This window comes from Argiope bruennichi, chromosome X2, assembly GCF_947563725.1.
Source record: "Argiope bruennichi chromosome X2, qqArgBrue1.1, whole genome shotgun sequence".
In the NCBI taxonomy this organism is placed as follows: Eukaryota; Metazoa; Arthropoda; class Arachnida; order Araneae; family Araneidae; genus Argiope; species Argiope bruennichi.
This window is the reverse complement of record NC_079163.1, coordinates 116104470-116129201: the sequence shown is the minus strand read 5'-3', so window position 1 is coordinate 116129201 and position 24732 is coordinate 116104470. Positions and strand designations below refer to the sequence as shown.

At 28.2% G+C, this 24732-nt stretch overlaps 1 protein-coding gene across 5 annotated transcripts in view; it reads right to left on the bottom strand.

Annotated features, from left to right (window-relative positions):
* Nucleotides 1-2418: 2418 nt before the first annotated feature.
* Nucleotides 2419-24732, bottom strand: part of LOC129960350 (transforming acidic coiled-coil-containing protein 1-like) — a 32985-nt gene continuing 10671 nt past the window's right edge. For 2 of the 5 annotated variants that reach the window (XM_056073729.1, XM_056073730.1), the window contains exons 3-16: nucleotides 21591-21691; nucleotides 17740-18362; nucleotides 16213-16363; nucleotides 15073-15125; nucleotides 14075-14147; nucleotides 10853-10904; nucleotides 10625-10763; nucleotides 9820-9867; nucleotides 8818-8999; nucleotides 8558-8669; nucleotides 7346-7438; nucleotides 5417-5523; nucleotides 4804-4924; nucleotides 2419-4386 (exon numbers count right to left, since the gene is read on the bottom strand). In XM_056073729.1, the coding sequence (XP_055929704.1) occupies nucleotides 4321-4386; nucleotides 4804-4924; nucleotides 5417-5523; nucleotides 7346-7438; nucleotides 8558-8669; nucleotides 8818-8999; nucleotides 9820-9867; nucleotides 10625-10763; nucleotides 10853-10904; nucleotides 14075-14147; nucleotides 15073-15125; nucleotides 16213-16363; nucleotides 17740-18192 (1650 nt within the window). In that variant the 5' untranslated portion in view covers nucleotides 18193-18362; nucleotides 21591-21691 and the 3' untranslated portion in view covers nucleotides 2419-4320. The remainder of the gene's footprint in view (nucleotides 4387-4803; nucleotides 4925-5416; nucleotides 5524-7345; nucleotides 7439-8557; nucleotides 8670-8817; nucleotides 9000-9819; nucleotides 9868-10624; nucleotides 10764-10852; nucleotides 10905-14074; nucleotides 14148-15072; nucleotides 15126-16212; nucleotides 16364-17739; nucleotides 18363-21590; nucleotides 21692-24732) is intronic. The other 3 variants (XM_056073732.1, XM_056073733.1, XM_056073731.1) reach the window with 2 other exon arrangements.

Genomic DNA, 24732 nt, shown 5'->3' with positions numbered 1-24732 from the left:
GTGAAGAATGTGTCACTGTCAATCATTGAGCCATCATGACTTAATTCATCCCCAACCCAGCTCACAAGCCCATATTCATAGCTGCTGCCATTTTATTAGCTTACTGATACAACAGGAATTAAAATTCACCATTCCATGTAACTCACTTCCAATTGCAGATGGATTGCTTATAGCAGTTGTTGTCAATACCTGTGCAAGATATTCAGATTTTCACGATTCCAAAAATGCGTATCAGTATTCCGGGTTTGATGTCATACCCACTTCCTCTTTTCCGCCCTCCTTCGAGAATTTTGGCACCAAAAAGATAAGATTCTTAGCTAATTTGTTGCATGCTACGAATGGGAATTCTCTATTTGCGGATTACACATGCTAAACAAAACACATCGTATATTTCACTATGGTGTCCATACATTTAAATGATAAGCAGCAAAACCAAAGTCGATTCCTCATACAAGGACATTTCACTATATTGGCAAAAATCAATATATATCTGTTTGATGACATTGAAGCGAAACAAAATTCAGCTGAAAATCATAAAATAGTAAAGAAATGTGGATTTTTGTGGACATTGCAGTGGCTCTTAAACCTGGAAACCTGTGTTTTGGATTTACCGATCACCACCAATTCTGCCAGCTCCCATCACAAGCGATTCCACTGGGTTTGTATCTTGTTATGGTAACGCCATCGGGTGCCAGCGAGAAGTATATACATTGTGAAGATCAATAAGGAACGATGACTTCTCTCTCTCTCTCTCATGCTGACAACATTATTAGTTATTACATTTAAATTAAAAATTTTATTGTTGCAAATAGATGTTTTAGTTATTGTTGTCCAACGGGGTCTTCTGATCTGGTGACACACTACATCCCCAGCTACGGTATATACATCTTCGTTTCAATTAAATTATAATACACAAATAGCAATTTTAACTGGTTTTAAAATAATCAATATGATTTCACGTGTGTTTTCCAACGATTAACCTTAATGGAACCTTTTGGTAATTGAACCGTAGTGAATAAAAAAACTATGGTGTAAATTTTTTTAAATCAATCATCAAAATAAGTTGACTAGGCGGTTAATTATTCTACAGAGTACATGAAGATGGTTTGATGATATATGCTTTAGATTTAGGAAACAATTAAGGTACTCATTTCAGCACATAGTTTTCCTTTGAATAGATTTCTGATCCATTTCCTGATCATAACATTTTTCAGTGTAAAAACTGGACTGTAATTAAATTGAATCGATTTGTAGTAAAGGTTTTACATTCATTATATATATATATATATATTTAAAACTTAGCCGTACACAATTGCTACACTGTCCAAATACAAAAAAATTGATTCAGCATTATTTATTCCAAAAATTAATTATTTATAGTTTATTGATAGCTTAAATACATTTTAATATTCTATTTTTATAGTTATATAAATTAAGAATTCTAGTTCATTTATACGTACACGTGCTTCAAATATGCAAAAAAGTGCATACACACTGATCGAAATCGGTCACTTCAAGGGATCTGCCTTCAGAGCATCGACTAGAGAAACGATTAATCATTTCGTTATTATGGTATAAATTTCACGGAAAAGTATCCAAAATAGTTATTATTGTACATAAAAGAACAATTTAGTAAGTAAAGAAATAATTTTCTTTTTATCAGATACCACAACGAAGAAAATACATTTTTCATCATGGCGTTTTCACAACAATCGTAACAGTTATCAACCGGTTGAGACTGAGCTTACTAAGGTTTTTAAGCAGTTTCAGGACGTGTGTAACGTAAGTGTGCAAATAAAGAATCATTAGAAAATTATCTAGACGCCAAAAGTCTTAAAGTATCAAATTATTACAAAATGCCGCCATTGATAAGAGTAAATTTCGGCTGTAATTCAACATTTTGAAGCACTGCGTCATTAAGATAATTCAAGTCATCAAATTTCTCAGCTCTTTAGTTAACCAACTTCAAATTCGATTAAGATATGCTTGTATAATGAAACCAAAGTTATTATTTTCATATTGATTTCCCTTAATTTTTAATTCTGCATCTATATCCATATCACATTAAATCTAATTTATACTACAAATAATTCAGTATTCTCTCTCTCTCTCTCTTCTGTTTATTAACAAGATCATTTTCTTGTAGACTAAATTTCAATCACTCTTTCCCTTTAAGAATGACCTCGGGCATTTCTTTGCAGCTACAGATTTCCTTTTGTTGACTCCAATTTTTATAACTATTTCTATACCATCTTAAAGATATAAAATGCACTTAACTGCTCTATTGAGGTTTATAAATTATCCCTCAAAAATGAGAGTGTGGGGAAACACAGTAATGTGAATAAATAGTACTTTGACACAATGTTTCAAATAATGTCCTATTATGACGCAAAACGAAAATTAGACAAAAGCCTTAAATAGCAAGATCATTCTGATTTATTCTAACAAACTTTCAAAGAAACAACAAATAACAGTTTTTTAATAAATGATTTTTATGTTTTTCCCACATACTTTGTTACATAATATTTTCTTAAGTGATATTATTTGCAAATTCACAAACTATTTTTTTTGTCACATTCTGGTTGAAAAAAGAAATGCTTCAGCACAGCATTGGCAAATAGAATTGCATTTTAGAATAGCATCAAATTTCCTATAATGTAATCCATTCAGTGCTTCCTTATGCATTAACCCATTAATTAAATCTACAACTTTATCGATAAAATTGTCAAAAAATGTTCTGGTAATAAATGGCCCTAATAATAATCTTTTATAAAAATAAATGCTTTAAATATTCCCTTCGTTATAATCAATTGTAACCAATGGGAATGCTATGTAATGTCATGAGCATTAAATATATAGTTGTTAGAATTTATTTAACTTTTTTTTCTTTTAACTTTTTAACATCCAAAAGTAAATAAAACTTATCAAACCCAGGACAATAATATAAACTTAAAAATTACTATTAAAATATATTTCAGATTGAGTTTCATACACTTCTTAAGCCAAAAACTTTTTATTCAATTCTGAGAAGAAAAACCTTCATAGTGAATAAATTTAGTTCTGCAACAAGACAATATTTATAAAATTAATTTAATTAATATTTAAAGTATGCTCAACAGTAAAGTATATACATTAAAGTACATACATAAGCAATGGAAGCTATAAAGTCCAATTCAGTAATGCGGCTATTCAAAATAAAACTCAAATACACTAAATTAGAAAGTAATATTGAAATAAATTTAAAATTCATACTTTTTATGATCGATGTAAGTACTTAAATTACATGCATTCAAACAGAATAAATTAATCACAGATTCATCAAGCAAAATCTAGCAAATAATTATACAGTAATTACAAAACAAACACCAGAAATAAAATAAAAAATTATAATTATTAATAAATAAATAAAATGAATTTGTGTATAATATAAAAATTAACAAAGTAAAGTAAAAATATCATTCGATGCTAGAAAATTAAATATATATGTACATATACAAATAAGATATCACAAAGAAAGAATTTCTCATTAAGAGTATTTTTGTTTAATACAAATTGCACCATTGAAGGGAAAACGTCAATTAAAACAACAGAAATAAGAATGAGGATAGGTATTTCTGAGACAGAAAGGCAGAAACTTTCAAGAAATACTTTGAACATAGAATAAATATTTGACAATCAAGTTTATGTTACATTTATTATTGACAGACATATGCGTTAAAAAAGCACATTTAAATACATTTGCAGTACACAAAATATATCATCACTTATGTTTAAAATGAAAAACACAAGAGAGAACTTCTTTATACAGCTGTTGTGCAGGTAATAACTAAATTCCAGGAATTTTCATAACTTAATTTTCTATATAGGTGCTGACATTCTAATAACAAAGTGAATATTTAAAGATAAAAATGTTACACCTAGTAGTTTTGTCATGTGAAACGTTTTTATACATTAGTCATATTAAGTAACTAACTGTATTATACATATTAACAGTTGTGAAAAAATAATATAACCAACAGATCTTTCATTCAAGCATTTAAAGAAAAATACTCAACATATTTACAATTCTCTTTTGTCCTTATTTATGACAGAAAATTTTAGAAACAACATACAAGTTAAACTCTTCAATACAATTATTAAAATTAAATTAACTTGATTTTTTGCACATTTTTGTACAACTTAAAAATAATTAAGTTACAAATGTACAGTGTAAAACAGGCTGAGCAGAGTGGTAATTTGAGAGGAATTGTACAATCCCTTTATATATTTTTTGCAACAGTGAATGCATCCATTGGACCTGTCTAAGGAAATCTCTATGGTTTATGTTTTCCCAACTTTAGCAATTAAATCATCACATATGTTGCTGAGTTCAGTGTTTTCCTTGTTCTGAAAAGAAAAACCAAGTATATATTGTGTACTTTTCTTAAAAATAAAATATGTGGCCACATAGAACCGACTTAAAACAATACACATTTCGGTTAATGAAATTAAAAACAGACACTACATAGCAAGTTCATACAAGACTAAATAAAAGATTCAAACAAACAAAGTATAACCGTTATATAAAGGCAATTTAAAAATATAAATACGACCATTCTTATATCACAACAAATTAAAATTAATTAGATTCCATACATCACATAAAGGGGCAATTTCGAATATGCCAAAAACTATTCACTCTAAAATATTTTTATGATAAACATAAAAAAATTAATAATACAAGAATTTACTTTAATAAAAGAATAGTAATAAGAATTTTTGTTGGGCTACAAATAATAAATTAAGAAAAAGACTGCAACTAACTTTCTGTTCTAAATCTTTCTCCAGACTTGATATCCTCATTTCTGCTTTTTTCAGTTGCGCACGTAAAACTGTAACCTCTGCATCACCAGATTTTTTGGCACTTTCAATTTCTGCATTAGCACTAAATTAAAATAATTGAAATAAAAAAAAACGAAATTACTGAATAAGAAATTACATGTAAAATATTGTATACAAATTGCTTCAACAGTTTTGAAAAATATTTTTTTTTTATTGCAGATCAGTTCAACTTTCATAATTTTGATTGAATCGCGCCTTATAATATCTGAAATATCCTTTTACGCCTTTCTAAAAACGATTAAAAATCAATATAAAAAATAATTCTAATGCACGAGTTCAGAATTAAAAATTTGGAAATGAATTGAACAGAATAAAGAAAAAATTTAAATTTAAAAACGAAAATAATTTTAAATAAAAACTGAATTTTTACGGAAATGCTCTATTTGCAAGCAATAATAAATCCTCTGTCTATTATTTTTATCACAAAATTATCTCACTAGACTCTAAATGTAAAAATAATGAAATAATTTAAAATAAGCACAAATTAAATAAATCCATTCAAACATACCCAACCATCAAATCTCAATTATCATACCTGTCCAATTTATCTTGAATTCGAGATCGCAGCATTTCATACATTTGTTCTTGCTGTTTTAATTTCACTTGCATCTCAGATACTTGCAACTTTATCCTTTCTTCATTCTAATGTAAAAAAAAAAGACAATAATAATTTCGTTATTATAAATTTTCGATTTATATCACAATCAATATACATCCTTCAATAAGAGAGGTATGGAAAGAGATTTCTGATGGGGACAAACATGAATTAGATTTGCAATTTCCATGGCAAATATAACACTGGTGAATTCTGATCCAATTATTTTTACAATCTGAAATGTTAAGCATATTTAATCTCAAAAACCTGGAAAACCGAGCTTCGTTCGGCAGTTTTTTTTTTTTTTTTTTTTTTTTGTTATTGTTTTTTTCGTAAACTTGTGTTTTTTTGGAGAAAATATTTATATACGAATCACTTACTGATTACATATGAATATTTTTCAATCTTAGCTACATATAAACTGGTCATTTAAAAAAAAATAAAAAATCATGAATGCACTTAATTTAACATGTTATTCGAAACAATCTGCTATATTATAGTATTCATTTTACAGTTTATTTATCATTACTTATATTTTTGAATTTACACTCAGTTTCACCATGGGGAAATCCAGTGCGAGATGGCGCTATATGACACCATCAACACGAGAGCAGATAGAAAAAGACTCTAATAGTTAGTTATAAAATTTGTTTTGTGTGTGTGCGCGTATAAAATCGCGTTTTTTCATGAAAGACATCTATATAGATAAACTTAAAAAGCAAAAAATATTAAATATAAATACATCAATAAAAAAATAAAGCAAAAATCGCGACTCGAACCGAGGACCCACAACACACGCGTCATTCATGTTGTTCTGACAATTATACTGCACTGCTCACACTTCGAAGTTGAATATACTTATTCTAATAGATAGTTATAAAAAAATGGTTTTTTTAGTGTAAAATCGCGTTTTTTCAGGAAAGACATATATATAGGTTAACCTAAAAAGCAAAACCTTATTTAAATATAAAATTTGATCCAAATCATTCGAGCCGTTTCCGAGATACACGAAATTTATTATATTATATTATATATAAGAATTGCTAGCCTAAAGTTAAAAGATAACACTAAGTGAATCTACTTTCTCTAAGAAAAAAAGGTAACATTTATCAACTTAAAATACTCTTTAAAAATTGCCATCATACTCTATTTCCCACTCCAATAGCAGCTAAATTTATTTGAAGCATACTTCATTATGTTAAGACCCATTTGGATTGCAAATCCAAATTAAGAAAACGAATAGCATCTATTACAACGTTCGAACCGAATTAAGTTAACGATATTAATGGAACATTAAAACTTTTCAGCAAACTAAACATAGATAACTCTAAGAAAATCACCCAACATATTTTTTTTTTAATTCTATTACCCTTGAGCTGTGTGTATTTATCATTAGAGGCAAATCATTTCAGAAATAGTGATTCCATTATCAGCAGAAAACAGGACCATATTAAGAATGCAACACTATGGCAAAATTTATATTTTTCATTCTTAAATTGCATTCAGTTCAAAGTTTCCACATAATTACTTTTGATCTTTTCCTATCAATTTTGAATAATTTAATGAGTGAATAATAGAATTATTTAATTTCTACTTTATTGATTTAAAGGAAAATAATTTAAAAAAGGAATTTTTAATTGAAATGTATACTTTCAAATAAATGGAAATAAAATTGAAGTTCAAATTAAAATCGTTTTTCTTACATTCCTTAAACTCATTTACATAATTTTATCCAACTCTTATTGAAGAAAATTCAATCCATGTAAGATGAAAAACAATCGTGCCAAAACAGTTCAGGCACATACGATTCATTTATTTATTCAGACAAAGAAAACTAAAATTATTCTTCATTATACTGTTAATTTTTACCTGCTTATATCCTTCCAAAACAGATTTGCAGTTCTCATACCGCCTATGCAAATCAGCAAATGCAGATTCAACATTCTGTAAGTCTTCCAAAGCCTATAGAAAGCAAAGAGAAGGAGATATTTTAAATGTATTTAAAAATTTGAGTTTAGGTACACTTTTATACATTGGAATATTTCTTTCAGGATAAATATTTCTAAAGAAATATTTATCAATAAGGTAAATCTTCAGCTAAAGGCATAAGAATTACTTTACAATGAAGTATTTTGACAATATATATGAATTTAACCATGCACAATATTACTCACAATATCACAAATGCAAGCATCTTATTCAGCCATACAAGTATCATAAAAATATAAAACTACATCGTGAAAAAAGACGACTCAAGTTTTTATAATCAAGATTTATCATAACTGATTTCGCTGAATTAATGGAAAATCCGTTATAAATCAATATTTCCATGAATAAAATGTAACAAACAAGCCTTGAATCCATTTTTAGAATAAGATAAATCTAACATATTGAACCAAGATGTCCATTTTGAGCCTTATCTCCATGGGAAAACAAAACTGAGAGACTGCATGACAGACGATAAACTATAATTCTATAAAAGATACTCACACAAGCTATCTGTATAAAATGTGGACTGGGCTACTGATTTTTTTTTTTTTTTTTCATTTTACAATTTGAAAAATTACATAAAAAAAACATTTTTGGAGTGAACTTCTACAGAACACAATTGCATTGATTCAGTGAAATAGCAGACAAATAGCAACCGGATGGCAAATGATCTAAAAACGTCAAAACATAGAATCTATAGTGTGAGAAGCAATGTGACTTTTTTACCACCTATTTGGCAGGCCAGCTACTCTAATTTTAAGCTAGTTTTCAAATTCATAAAACACCCTTAAAATGAAGATTTTTTTTAAGCGAATCACTGTGCCAATGGACAATATACGAATGCATTAACATTAGGTAACATGTAGTTCGTGAACGTTCCAGTTATGTTTTAAAAAATAAAATCATACAATTATTTCAAACTTTTTAAATTGTAAGGATGATATGTTGAGCTAGAATTATACAAAATTTAACTTTGCATAGTAAATCTCGGTAAAAAGTTATGTGTTAAAAAAATAGAAATTAAAAAAAATAGTGATAGAGTAGCTCTTTACTTAACATCTTAATGCCTTACTAAGTAGAGACTTTTCATACCTGGTCTCGCTCTTTTATTGCTTTTTGATTGTTACTCATCATTTCAACACGCTCTTGCTCTTTTGCAGTCAACCATAAGGAAAATATACTCAATAACTCTTCCAAGACAACTCTAAACCCAAAAATATGAAATTTGTTTTTAAAAAATAAGTTGAAAAAACCACTAACAATACCAGTAATTATTTCTTAAAAACTTCAAAGTAAATTCTTATACAAAAGCAAATGCATCAATCATTAAAAACAGTTTATACAATGCTAACCTAGATGCTCGATAACTTTTACTAAGAGCAATAACTTGGTTCTTGAGCATCTGTTTTTCTCGTTCCGCTACCTTTACTTGATCACCCCGCTCTTTCTCTCTCTTCAATTGTTTTTCATGAAAAAGAAGTTCCTGCATTTTAAGAGCTTGGGTGAATTCTTCTTCAGTGAACAGTTTGTGTTCCTAAATATCAGAATAAAAAATGTTTCGTGAACAGAAAACACAGATTATATAGAAAGAAAATAAGTTTTTTCGTAACAAAAAAAAAGTTATCATTTTAACTTATATATTGAATAATAAATTACAAAATTTGAACATACAGTAATAATAAATAATCAAAAACAGGTGGAGTTTCATATATAGTATATGACTTAATATGATACTTTAAAAATTGATTACATCAATTAAAAAATATTCAGTTTTAAGCTGGTTATAACCACTATTATTTCCTTCCAAACTGAAATTAATCTTCGATACAATGATTAATACGGGAAAAAAAATATATAACTTGTGCTTAATGTGCAAGATAAAATCTACAAAACCCTAATTACAAAGAAAGAAAGGCTGATGTGGAGAAGGGAATATACTTAAGACTGTTTTAAAACTGAGTACAAACATAAATTATTCAAAAAACTATTCTATAGCATATGAAATGCTGTTAACATTACAAAATGTCTTCCATAAAGCTTTTAATAAGAAATAAATTATCATTTAATAATTATTTTTTTAAAAAAAAACTAAGCCCTATCTAGCACATTCCATTAATCATCTAGCAAATTTAAAGAGACGTTTTTATTAAGGGCATATACATTTCTTTAAGATCAATACTAACGACTGAGTTCCCTTGTTTCTAATATACAATTTCCCTTTTAAGCCCATGTTACAGATAGGAATAAACAATAATCCATGACAAAATTAAGGCATTAAAATGTATTTTAAAAGAAATGAATGTGTAATGCTTTTATGATACAAATAAAAAGTACGTAAATCAAATGATAATTACCTGAACACAATGTGAACTGCTTTGGTGACTAGAACTTGTTTTATCCATCTACAATGAAAATTCAAAAGTTGGTTATTTATAAAAAGAGGGAATATCATCTTTAATTTGGCAATAATTCTTATATTCATTAAAGTTAAATGTATCAATCAAAAAGATATTATAGATTGCAATCTAAAGTTAGATTGATTTCAACCATTGAGTACATGTTTCACAATATGAGTAAAATAAAATATAGAAATATAGTGGTACGTCATTTTACTTTATTATAAGCATAGAACATGTCATTATAGCACAAAAACAATGCAGAATACTTTTATACAAATGGGAAAAGCTCAAAATGTTTGAAAAACCAGAGCAGTCAATTGGTCAAATGACACTTATTTTGGTTAAATTTCATAAATTTAGCATTTATTTATAGAAATGGAAGTATTTTAATGGAATAAGTTTGGTGTATTTTAAACTTTAATTAGCTTTCTGTTTCTAAAAGAATTTAAAAATTCTATTTCTAATCAGAAATGTGGAAATCAGAATGAATAAGGGAGCAAATGTACACAACATATTGAAATTATATACTGTGCATACACTGAACATTATATCAAAACTTTTCCATTAAGTGATAAAAAAATTAAATTCAAAATATCTTCTGAATTCAGAAGATAATGTTCAGCAGTCATTTATTAATGATATTATTTATTTCGAAAACAACTAAAAAATTTCGCCTGTAATGTAATTATTATTGCCATTATTATTTTTCAAAACCTTAAAACACATACAAATTTCTAAAAGTACATAGAAAAATATTTACTTTTTTCACAGACATTGATTTATCCTCAATTTCAACAGGTGCTTCAAGTGCAGCAGCTGTAGAATCAGCGGTCATGTATGAACTTGATTGTGCTCCTTCATATTCTTTATCATTCCCACAAGCAGCATTTAAGGAATTGCTGCATAAATATAAATATATAAATTAGCCTAATAAACTAACTGCTATAAAACACAGAATATAAACCAAAAGAAAACAGATTAAAATTACCTGTCACCACTTATATCAAGTCCAGAATCTTGAGCACTTCTTTCCTGACTTCCTATATATTGATATAATACAAGTGGAACTTGTTAATTATTTTTATAAAATGCATACATATTTGCATAACTGTTAGGAATAAATACAGCTTATAAGTCTGATTTCTCAAGAAAGTGTACCAGATAAATGATATCAATTAGAAGGGAATACAGAAAATGAACAATAAAATGCTAAAAGAAATTGCTTAAATACACTCATGTCCAAAATTAAGGCCAAAAACATAAAATCTGAGAAAAATGAAAAACTATTCACTGTGTTGCCACGAAATTTGGCACAGAGGTACACTACAATGGAAGAAAGAACATAGACACATATCAACATGGAAAAGATTTTAATTGGGAATTAAGAAACAGGGTATAGCAAAAGGTGTTACATTATGAATCGGAGATAAAACTTTTATCTCGGGAAAAACCTGTCTAATATGGAGTGTGGCCACCATGCACTGCTATACAGGCTTCACAACGAGCTTTCATACCGTTTATGAGGGTGTCAATAAATGCCTGGGGCAAGAAAGTTCATTTTTACAAAAGTGCGGCTTTTAACTCTTGGAGGGTATTAGGAGGGGGATTACGCTGTGCAATGGCTCTTTCGAGACCATCCCAAACATGTTCAATAAGTTTGAGATCAAAAGACCTCGAGGGCCAGTCCATACGTCGAATAACCTCTTCCTCAAGAAAATCATCAACGATCTGGGCTCCGTGTGGACGCGCGTTACCGTCCATAAACATGAAGTCTGGGTCAAAAGCACCCCTGAACAACCTCACATAGGCTTAAAAGATCTCATCCTTATAGCGATGTACATTAACAGTACCCGCATCGAAGACGTGCAGTGGTGTACGACTGCCCAACATTATGCCATCCCAGACAAGATTCCTCTGCCACCAAATCTGTTGATTTCTTTTACGTAGGAGGGATGATAGCGATCCCCTCTCTCTCTCCAGATGGAGATTTGGCGAGTTTCCCTCTGTGTAGTAAATCTCGACTCATCACTGAAAAGAACGCGCCTCCATTCTTGCTGTGCCCAAGACTGATGCGTTTGGCACCACAACAACCGGGCTTTTCTGTTGGATGCAGTCAAAGGGACGCACTTAAATGGTCGCCGTTCATAAAAGGCTCTCTGCTAGACGTCTGTATACTGTTTGCCTGGAAATTCTTATTCCAGATGCAGCAGCAAGGTCACGAGCAAGTTGAAGAGCCGTTGTCAGCCTATGCCGTCGTGCGCTTAATACCAAATAGCGATCCTGTACAGGCGTTGTTGCTCTGTGACGGCCTTTGCCGGTCTTCCTGGTTACAGTACCACTTGTTTGGAATTGATTCTACAACCTGGATACCACTTTCGGTGCCACTTGTAACCATAGAGCCACCTCCGCTTGAGACTGCCCAGCTTCAAGCCTGCCAACAGCTCTCCATCTCAAGGAATCGTCTAAATGATTATGAGAACTCATTCTCACTTGAAACAGGTTAAATTTTTTGTTTTAATGCAATATTCACAAAATTGCAGGCAAAAATCCGAGTGCCTCAACGGTCTAATTTCAGTAGTTCCTCAAAACCTAATGCTAAACAACATTTTTTCCCACAACAAAAGTTAATATCGTGTTACTGGCCCTTCACAATATATAAAATATAATTTGTTTATATTTTACTGGTAGCCATTTAGAATTACTTTGAAAAACATTTTTGTGACCCTAATTTTGGACATGAGTGTATTTCCAGCATAATAATTACCAAGAAATGGCATAAATAAATGATATGGAAAACCTAAAATACTTGAAATTTGGAGAATATTCTATCTTGTAATACTATTAATTAGATAGTATAAATAAAAAAGAAAAGTGATTGTTCAAATATAATCGTTACTACATTAACTCTCTAACTAAGCAGCAGTTATGATAAAATTTCATAAAACCTTTACTTTTCTAGTGATTTATTATAAGAATTTTGGAATCTAAAATTTATTTCGATACTTTAGATAAAATTTCATAATTATTAATAATAACTGTTAATAAACTTGCATTCACAGTGAATATCATCCATTCAAAAAATTACAAATATTGCATAAATTGAAATATAAATCTTTGGAAACCAATTGCCCAAAAGTGAAACTATTACATTAAAATGAAAACATTTTATGAAGTTTACCATAAAAAAATTATTTTAAAACAAAATAGTTTAAAAAATATAAGGAATTTATAAATATTTCTTCTGCAGTAAACTTATGAACATACTAATTTTCCACTCTACTGGATACTACAATTTTTCAAATGAAAATCTAGGAAATCAATATCAAAAATTACTTATAACTTAAAAATTTGCATGAAGTATTGAAACTATTAAATCAAATTCAAATATAAATGAATTCTTGGTTGGTTGATCTTTAAAATGATAGAAAAGCCAGGTCTGGTTATGCTACACCAAGAATATGATACTTCGTTAAGAATTTTACTATAATCTATTACTTATAAAAAGGAGAGGGGCTACATTAAGGAATTATTTCATAAAAGTCAACAAATTTTAACTTTTTCAGTTAGAATAATCAAGACACGTTTTTCCAACATTTAATATTTTAAAGAATATAACGCAAACTTTAAAAAAATAATTGATAAAGTGCAATCAGTATGTTAAAGATCTGATTTGTAATTACAATCTATGCTTTAGCTGTTAAAGAAACATTAACTTTTGACATGGGCACACATTTCTCGCATTCTACGAGTGAAATACTTTAAAATAAAAATTTAGAAAACCAAAAGCTGATGACCTTTAACATTATTTCATAGTGTTAATATAAGCAAAATTGCTACCAAATTAAAATTCAATAATTATATTCTGCAGTAATTTGATTGCAATCTTATAGTAAATAAAAAAAATTATCTCTTGCTTTCAATAACGATTCTAATTCATCTTCAGTAATTTTTCAGTAGTCAAAAAAATGTAAGTTTAAACCATTCTTAAAATTTTTAATTGCATGCAATTTGCTTCAACATATCAGACTTTTATACTAGATGCTATTTGGAACTTAATTACAGGGCTAAACTTTCAACATTTCTTTCAGTGCTTTATAAAATAATTTATTGAGAAGTATTTAACCATTTACACATTCAAAATATTTTAAAGATCCAGTTTAATTAATAATTTTCACCATATAATAAGTAACTAAGAAAACGAGTATATTACCTTCAAGACCACTCTTATAAGCTGAATCTTTTACAAACAATGACAAGCGCCCCAAAGGAGATTCACGTAGTAACTATAAAACAACATAAAACAAAGTTTATTAATATAAAAATGATTAAAAGCTACTGGTTTCAATTTTTTTAAATTAATTAACCTATAATTGATTAGGTTTTTTTTTTTTTTTTTTTTTTTTGCAATCTAATGTTTTCTATTGTGTAAATGAAATTATTTCTAATGTATTAACACTCCTTGTAATAATAACGAAAGCGAAATTAATAAAATCATATCTAAAGTACTTTTTTCCCCATTCTCCCTGATTTGTTTACATATTAAGTACAATATTGTTAAAATAAAGAAATCTAACTATAGACATAACAAAAAGGAATTTGGTATACTAATCACATTTTTCTCCAATGATAAGAGTAATTTTTCACATTAAAAAATAAGACTAATTTAATATGCAAAATTTATTCGATTTTCGCAATAAAATACTTATAAAGCATCTACATAGAATTTAGGTTGAAGTAAAATCTACAAAATGAGTAGAATGATTACATGTACATAAATACAAAAAAAAAGCCAATTTCTAAGGCCTTCAGACAAGTACAAGTAGAAAGTCCATGCCCATTCATTAACAAAATATAAGAGGGCTTTTCTGTACATTTAAAATATTGCAATCTACTGGCAAAGGTGTTTTTTTTTTAATTTCATAGTTCGTTTCAACACAATGTGTATTGTAATAAAAATATTGTACTTGAAGACTCATAGAACAAAATGGAAAATACTTTTTAATAAAGATGAAATTTAATAGAACCAATGAATCATAAGTATACTAAAAGATTAATTTAATATGTTACTAAAATAATGAACTTCTTAAAACACCTTTCATCTTTGCTAAACTTTCCACCATGCAATAAGATTCTTCATGATTTTACTATTTTAAATACAAGCATTGAAAATATTATAATACTAAAAGTTGAACTTTTAATTATACTTACTTTGGAATTGGAAGCTTTCTGAAAAAAGTCAAACGCAGAAGGTTCTTTGAAAACTAAATGAAGAAAAAACAATTTACTTATACACTATTAAAAAATCAAAGCTTTAAAAAGAATTTTTGACACAAAGCAAAAGAAACTTAACGAAATTTACTGAAAAAATATGTATTTTTCTTTTATTTTTGTCAACACCATGCTATATAATTTAGCTTAATACTTCAAGTCTGAAATAAAATTGCTAATGATCACCTAAAGCATTTTATAAGGCACGTAATTAGATATAAATTAAAAAAATAAAACAAGGAATTTCAGTAAAATATACTCTCTTATAATGAATGCAACGAAGATTTTTTCACTTAAAACATTTGTGAACTGTGATTGGAGACAACGCATAAAGATTCTATTCCTAGGATTTTTTACATTAATGGAAAAACACAAGAAAATACCGATCATCTTTTTTATTATGCCTCACGACTCCTTTCTCTTTGTCGAACTCCCCTCTACCCTTTCTCTCACACCCTTCCCTCCTGCATGGAGACTAATTTTTTCTTCTCCTAGCTTTTAGAAGGATTGCTACATCCTACTGGCACTTTACTATGCATTATAAAATTAAAAGAACATTTTATTATAATCTAAAACTAAAATAGGGCAAAAACTTATAAATAGAAATTAGCTGATTACTAATCTCATTATAAACACAATCCAACTTTTCTTAAATTAAACATAATTATTTATATTAAAAAATCAAAATCATCAAATTAACCCTTTCGCCGTCCTCTCCTGTTCGCGAAAATTTCTGCTTTTCTACTGTTTTTCGCCGCATTAGAACAAACAAAAATAAAAACTCAAACAAGTAAACATTTACAAAGCATTTAAAAGTTTTAAAACGTAGAAGAAAATGAGCACGCGTCTAGCGCTTCACTTGAACGCGCTAGACGCGTTAAAGACGACGAACAGCTTAAACATCTTATTCAGGAGCTTAGAAGTGTTGAAAAGAAATGAAAATATTCATAATAAAAACAAAAGAAGCAAATAACTAATTATTGTTACCAGAGACAGAAGTATGCAATTTAAGTACAATCAAAAATCTTATAATTTCAATAAAAGTATTAGTTCAAGTGATCTTCAATCAATTGAACTTACGCTCAGCTACTGATCGAAGTTCTTCTTCAGAGAATTCAGCAACATCAGGACCTGCTTCACTATGGTTTTCAAATAAACCACTTGAGGTCAATGTCTGTTTAAGATCTTCACTCTTAGAGAAAGTTTGTTTATCAGTTGAAGCATGGAATAGCTATAAAAAATTTATAAATAAGAAGACAAAGAGTAAAGATATAAATGTATCAATAAAAGCTGAATTTATATTAGTATAAGATTAAAAGCTCTTGAGTAAATTGTATTATACTAGTAAGCATGCAGAAGAATTAGGTTATGCAAATTGTAAATTTTTTTTAACCATAAAATCACTCTTTGGGAACGAAAAACTAAAAGTCACTACACTGTATGGTACAAAAAAAGAAAAGGAAAAAAAAGCATGCACTTATGGTTCTCTTTTGCATACTTCCAGCTACATATTTCATTCCATTGGTAATTTCAAATGGCATTCCTGGCACTATACTTTAATAAAATTGAAAACTTGTAAACCAGACATTTAATCAATTTTGCTATACATATATATATTTGCTTTGTTTATGCAAATATTAAATATTATTTTAAAATGATTATTTCTGTATAAGCTGGAAATTTTTCAACTTCATAACACAATGTTAATGATTAAACATATAAATCATACTTAAAACACCTACATTATAACATCCAAAATAACTAATCCAAAGAAAAATTGGGGTTGTGAAAATTTTATAAAAGAAATATCTTACACAATGAATATTTAATAAATAAAAAAAAATTAGTTTGATCTATTTTAAATAATACTATTCTACTGTACGCTTATTTATTTCTGTCTTAAAATTTAAGAATATATGACGAGCATTTTTAGATATGAAATATATAAGTTATAATAAAATAAGTATAGCTAAGAAATATAAAGTTGCAGTGAATCGAAATGTATGGGGGAAAGTTGTCACTTAAAACCCTGTAATTGATAATTGTATGATTGGGACACTTCTGATACTCATTAAGCCATACACTTCTGTGATCATTCAGTTTACGCACAGACATATAAGCATGTATCAGAAATTTCCCACTAGAAAGAAATTTCTGAATTTTTCACTAGAAATAATACTACTAGAGAAGACAGAAACCAAACTAGTTATCAATAATGAAAAAAAACTCACTAGACATTCTTTATGTGGAAGAATAATTTAAGAAATGAAAGAAACTTTTTCCTCTTTCAAAATGTAAACTACAATACAATAATTCATAACTTTTATTTTAAACAACAAAATTTTCAAAAAGAAAGTTATGAAATGAAACATGTCTAACAAGAATATTGAAAATTTATGAAAATATGCAAAATGTAAAGAGATAGATGATCCTTTATAAATAACTGAATAACAAAGCATAAAAGGTATTTTTAACATCCACAAGCACTGATTCAAGCTTAGAAACTATCTTCATGTTTTAAAAGTTATGATTACATATTTGCAATAACACAATTGGAATTTAAAAATTGAGAAACGTCACAAAACCAAAAATAATAGGCAAACTTACTTCTGCTTTTCTGCTATCAGGGTATGTTGATGTGTAGTGTTCCTTACCTAGATCATCTTGATATACTGTACCAGCTGATACATCACAAGCTGGTTTAGAATTTAAATCATCTATGCTAGAAACGCCATCAGTAATATCACTTTTAGAGTTTAATAACAATTTGGAAGACACACAATTTGAACTTGTCTGAAAGGAAACACTCCTTTCTACCAATGGAATGTTTTCAGGCTGCCCAAAGTCCTGATACTTGTTTGAAATATTTGATGACTGCTCTCTGAATTCAGAAAGTTTTTGTATGATGGATACAGCATGTGAGTTAGTGAAAAGCATATTTTGATTATCTTCACTTTCTGTAGAACAAGGAAGTAAATTAGTAGCTTTCAAAGGGTTAATATTTTCATCCAGTCCATAAAGTACTCCTAACTTAGATGAAACAATATTATCTTCCGCCATAATTTCTTTTTTATTTTAACCCCTTTTTAACTTCATAACACAAGCAGCAAGTTAAGGTTATAAATGAGGAGGAGTGAAAGGGTTATAGCTGGTTTAAATCATAGGTGCTCACTTAAATACAGTTCAAAAATAAATTACTCCAGTCAGCAGGCAACCTGGACTTGACAAAGCTAAAACAAAACATAAACACTTTAAAAACACTGCAAAAGCTTGTTCAAAAAAAAAAAAATTAAATTTTTTGTAAGAATAGTCTGGGCAAAATTTAACAAATTAAAATAATGTCCTACATAAAAAGCAAATAAAATGGTAAAATAAATAATAAATAAATGCACTATGAGACTACAAATATTGAGACAAAAATAAAGAGTGATTTTATGAGAACTGAATTCAAACACAATCATACAACAAACAATGCTAAACTCCAGATAAGATTATACATTTACTATTTTTATACATTATTTAATAAGCACTCTAAAGAAAAAGGTAACTACAATAACAAAAACTTAATACATTCTTAAAAGCAAGTACATTTCAGAATGCTACAATTTAAATAATGTGAAGGAAATGAACTTTTTTTTTTTCTTTTTTACATATAATGGCTACCTATAAATAAACAAATAACTGCACTAAGTTCAATAATAACTCAATGATGAAACACAAAACATCAAGCCAAGCAATATATATGAATACATTTGAGCATTTTGAGCAGGAATTCATCAAATTACTTGAAGGTTTAATAATGTTTTTTGAGTTTTCTTTATTGAGAAGTTATATAATTAAAGTCAATTTTGTCAAAAATTTTAATTTTTAAATTAAGATTTCAAAACATTTCAAAGCAAAGAAAAATATCAGTTATAAAATCATACAATAACATTATAAACTTTAGAATTATAGAGAAAAAAATTAGTTCATTTTTATTTTATAAATTTTCTATAAATTAACTAATTCAAATTAACATACATGTCCAAAACAGAACATAAACATTATTTTTGATAAAACATACTTTTTAAAACAAAATTAAGAAACACTTAAATTTTACTATGCAGCAGTCCTTTTTTCATACAATTCTTTCAGAAAGGAACACTCTTCAAAATAATTAACCCCCTTCCTTTCTCGTAGCCTACATGAGCTAAAACTTAGTAAAGTCATCAACAACAACAACAAAAATAAAATGTAAACCTCTGTAACTGTAATTTATTATTGCATCTTCATAAAATTGGTGTTGATGGAAATGAGGGGACAAGTTTAATGGGAGGACAAACCAATCAATCAAGTAAATTAATATGGTTAATTAACTATTATCTTGACATTTTTCCATTATGAAAATAGAGAATTTTTTTAATAATTTTATTCAGCAGGGGGGGGGGGTATGTAAGTGCATCAAATTTCATTCTGAAATTCGTAGTAATTCTTGAGATATACTTTGTTTTGTTTGCTGGAAATTGCCCAAAAAGACCCAACCTAGTTGAGACCATATATTAAGAAAATCTTAGTTTATTAATAGAAAAATATTACTTTTTTTACGTTTTTATCTCAGGAATTTTGGATGAGTAAACAGCATGACATAGATTTATAATTTCAGTACTTTTTTCAAAATATAATTTTTTTTATTTAAATATTGAAATATTTTCATTACTTTTAAAATCATTTCACTTAGTTTTTTTTAGTTTATTCCACTCTAGTAAATTAACATACATCTTAATTTTTAAGACGAATTAAATATGTGTTTAACCCATTTTTTTTCTTAAAAAGTAGATGATTGGAGAAATGCGAATATCGTAAAGACATTTTAAACCAATGAAATAATTGGTTTTTATTAAAAGGATGAACTTTTATTTTTAGACAGAAAATATTGTTAACTGGATAAAAGATTTATCAAGTTTACCAATGTATGCTACTGTAAGAATGCCTGAATGCTGGACACTCTTGCTGTTGTGCAGTTGATAAATGCAAAAGAATTGAGCCAAGTACATTATCATTAAGGAAATTTATGAATGAGTGCTCAACATTCAGCCATTAAGTATATAAGTAATAGGTGCTAATTAATTTTCTTATTTTAGCATTAATTAATTTACTGATTGGTAAGAAATAGGTGGACTTCATTTACTTGCAAATGATAACTGCCGGTAAAGAGCAAAAAGTAATTTAACATTCCAACAATCAATCTGTCTTGCAATCTAATTTTATATCATCTGAGAGGAGGAAAAAAACAATTTTTTTTAAAAAAGTAAAATTCATGTTAAATTAAAATCGTCTGATCTGAAAATAAATTTAATATTTAACTAACTGCAATATTATAATGACCATTAAAGCTCGTGCTACATAAATATTAGATCTATAAACACAAATTTAATATACTATCCCTTAAAAATTGCACTGCAAATTGACTGTGAGAATTTCAATATTTTTGTGAATATTTCAAAAACTATTTGGGATATGAGCACAATTTTTTGGATTCTGGCATTTTAATATGTCAGCTTTGCTCCTATGTTGTTAAAATTTATTATGTTGAAATTCACTTTTTTCCACATTCAACTTTGAAAATTCATAAAAAATATGAAATTTGCATATATTTATTTCATGACTTTATGAAATATGATAATTTACTTTATGTGAGTGAAAAGGTTTATAATAAATATATATAATAGTTTCCGAGATGTCATCAGAAGTTCATAAGATTCATTTATTATTGGAAGTGACGTTTTTTCAAAACCATATAACTCTCGCAATTATCATCAGAATTCCATAAAACTTTATTGAGAGGTTAATTTCACTACGAAAAATCAACTAAATGGGGGAAAACTGAATGGAAAATGGAAAAATGTCGAGATAATAGTTAATTAACTCCGTTAATCAGTTTGTCTATCTCAACAAAACTGTCCACTTCGAATTATTTACATCGACACCAACTTCGTGTAGATGCGATAATAAATAAAATTATAAAGGTGTTTTTTTATTTGTTGTTGTTCAAGACTGTACATTTTATTCATAGTAGTCATTGATATACCTATTTTAAGAAATGTATAAAGTATTCGAAATTTTTTCAATTTGATGAAATGCAAATTTTTCTATTTATGGTGCCATATCAAAATAGATACAAATATATTTTATGCCATTTTTTTCTTTTCATAGAAATAAAAATCTAAAATTAAATCAAATTTTTCAGAAAAATTTTAAAATGCAACAACTTGATGTATAAGTCAGAGCAACTTCCTTCAAACATGATGCAAGATTGATCAAATTCTCATATCACAATAATTAATTTTAATTTAATAAATATTCAGATATAATCACATTAATTTCATTTAAAGCTCTCATAATACAATTTTTCTTACTTCTCAAATGTATCAGAATACTGGTGAATTAAAAAAAGACAAAAATACAATTGACAAACTTACCACTTTAGCCTTTTCATAATTTTTTACATTCTGACCATGAGACAGAGGATGAACAGGGGTTTCCCAAAGTGCTAATGGCATCCGTGCATTTCAATAAGGCCCTAAAATAATAATGGGTAGTTGAAGAAATTATAACATTTCTTAACTTAATAAGGAAAATAAAACCTTAAAACTACCTACAAAAACCACATCTTAAAAAATGCCATTTTAATTACTTTATTTTACTTTAAAGAGAACTAATGATGAATAATAAACTTGCATAAATTTAACTGAAAGTGTTTTATAAATGCTATTTAAGCTTTTTAAAAAAAGAACTTATTATATATTGTAATTAATTCATTAAACTAAAAAAATTAAAGTGGAAATTAAAGTGGAGCTATTCAGATTTATGTAGAGACAGTTCTGGTTCATGTACTTTGTTGAAACTTGGTATACATATTATTTGACCAGGAAAAATCTGCAATAAAAAAAATAATAATTCAAGTTTCAACCACCAGGTGAAAAAGTGGCACATAAAGAACAAAAATAAATTGAGACACACACCTTTATTTATTCACACCATATGCCCAATGTGCATTCCATTTGTAACAATTGCTTGTTATAGAATGTTTAACAGCAGCACGAAATGTTTCTTGAGGCATTACAGCAACATAATGCGTTACTCTTCCTTTCAATTTAAGCAGAGTCTGTATGATTTCCCCATAGACATGATCTTTCAGAAACCTCCATATCCCACAATCACAAAGAATTCAAGTCTGGATAGTAAAGAGGCCAGGCAGTCAGAAAGTCAATTTCTAGCATGAAGACAGTAGTCCTTAAATATTTGCGTTTTTGTAAGGCTTTCTGCCATAGACGTTTGCAGTAAGTGGTATCTCAGATGGATTACTTTTCAGGCCCTTGAGGAGTATTCTCCTTAAAGAAAATGGACCAAGAATGAAAAAGTGGTATAACCACACCACACCATACAATAAAGTAATCAAATTGCAGAGACTGTTCACGCACAACGTTAGGACATGCAGTATCCTGTATGTGATAGTTCTGAGTATTTTCTGCCCCATTTAGGTTAAAATGCATTACATGGCATACATACAATGCATCTGACTACAAAATGTTCCTAGACCCTTGTCAACGGATATTAGTAATAGTAAATAAAATCAAGGCAATGTTCCAGGTCTTGTGGGGACAGCTTTTGCATCACATGTATAGATACCATTTTAAAATTGATTGCAGAATCTTTCAAACCATAGAGCAAGGGAGGAACAAATCATGTAACACTGTCAAACACAGAAATAGAGTCCTTCCACACTTCCATTTGAAATCCATTTCGTTCTCTTCCTGGCAGCACACTCAACTCCCAATTCTTTTCTAATTTATTAATCATCGTTTTCAATCCATTCTTTGACAATCATTTCAAGCATCGATATTCTTGCAGTGCAGCTAAACCATTATATTGATGTTCTAATACAAATAATTTAGCCAATAAAGCTTGCTCTTTCTTCTCTAAAGACATGGTAATGAATAATTTTATGGCACTGACTACTAGCATTTCCAAACATTCCTAATTTGCGTAATGACCTTTCTACATTGAAAAGTACTTTATAGTAGTATCATTCTTTTGAAGTTTTCTTTTCCCCATGACCCATATAATACATAAACCAAGTTTCAATAAAGTATGTCCACCAGAAGGGGTTCTATATAAGTCAGAGTAGGGTCAATTTAATTATAATCAGTCTGTATTTTCTACCTTCTCTTACTTTTGGAGATCATTTATGAACTGTAGACTACTAAAAAGAATTTGGTTGTAGTGTTTATTTATCAAAAATTAATATCATTTTTGGAGAATATCAAAGTACTAACTTAATACCGTCTCAGAATTCTGGGAGCCAGTTTTATCCTAGACTGCTAAAGAGAACATGGTTGTGATGTTAATAAAATAAAAGGTTATTTTCTCATATTGGGATAGCCCAGATTTGACCATTAAAAACCCAAATATGTTTATTTCAATAAGCAACAATATCATATTGTACTGTTCTTTCTAAAGAAAAAATATTTCATGAATACCAATTTCATCAGTTTAACATTCTGTTTCATATGGCCATACTTCGACCATGATCCTTGTTCATACTACTTTTAAAAAAATCAAAATGAAAAAAAAAAAAAAACCTAAAAAATTACAAATGTCAATATTTTTTGTATAATTCTGAAAGTAATAAAAGTAAATTCTGAAAGTAATTCTGAGAAAAGTAATATAAATTCTAATTTTCTCAGATCTCTGAGGACCAAATTTCAAACTTCAGACTGCACACAGAGATTAGGCATGAATTAAAGAAATAATTAAACGATATTAAATGCATGAAATTAATAAATTAAATTCTCTGGAAAACAATCAATCCAAATAATGCGTACATCAAAACTATGACGCTTCTGTTCTCCAGAAAAATTAAAACTGAATCATGAATAATCAATCTATGAAAATGGAATGGTTTATAAATATCATTCCATTCTTCATCCCTTTAAGAATTAACCCATTCTAAATTATTTTCCCATGTAAAGCAAATCCTTACTTAATCATTATTTTGGATGCTATTGTTCGCAGAAAAAAACTGAATGGAATTCTTTAGAATTATGTAATACACTAGTGAGATTTTTCTTGTGTATTGTCTCTCTTTGGGAAAGCACGGCAAAACACAACCAAATCCTTTTTATACAGACATATTGATAATTTCTATTCACTGAATAAGCATCTACAAGAATCAATTTTCATACTATTTGTCTCTGATGTCAAATTAGTAATGTAACTGATATCAAACAATTGTGTCAGTAAACATTATTTTTCTCACTTAAATAATTTTATAAATTATAATATATCATGTATTGTTTTAAGGTAAACAATTTTTTTTTTAATAAAAATCTGTTTTAATTCTTATATTATTGCAACATGTTATTTTATCTATTGCACTTGAATATATATTCATTTTGGAATTATTCTGTTGTATTTTTGCATAATGAATATTTATTTCAAACCATGACCAATAAAGCTTTTAAATGTTTAAACATTTTCTAAGCTATTCCGTCTTTACAAAATCTTATGAAAACAAAGCCCTTACTTTCATAAGAAGATTGAAGGGGGGGGGGGAATGTA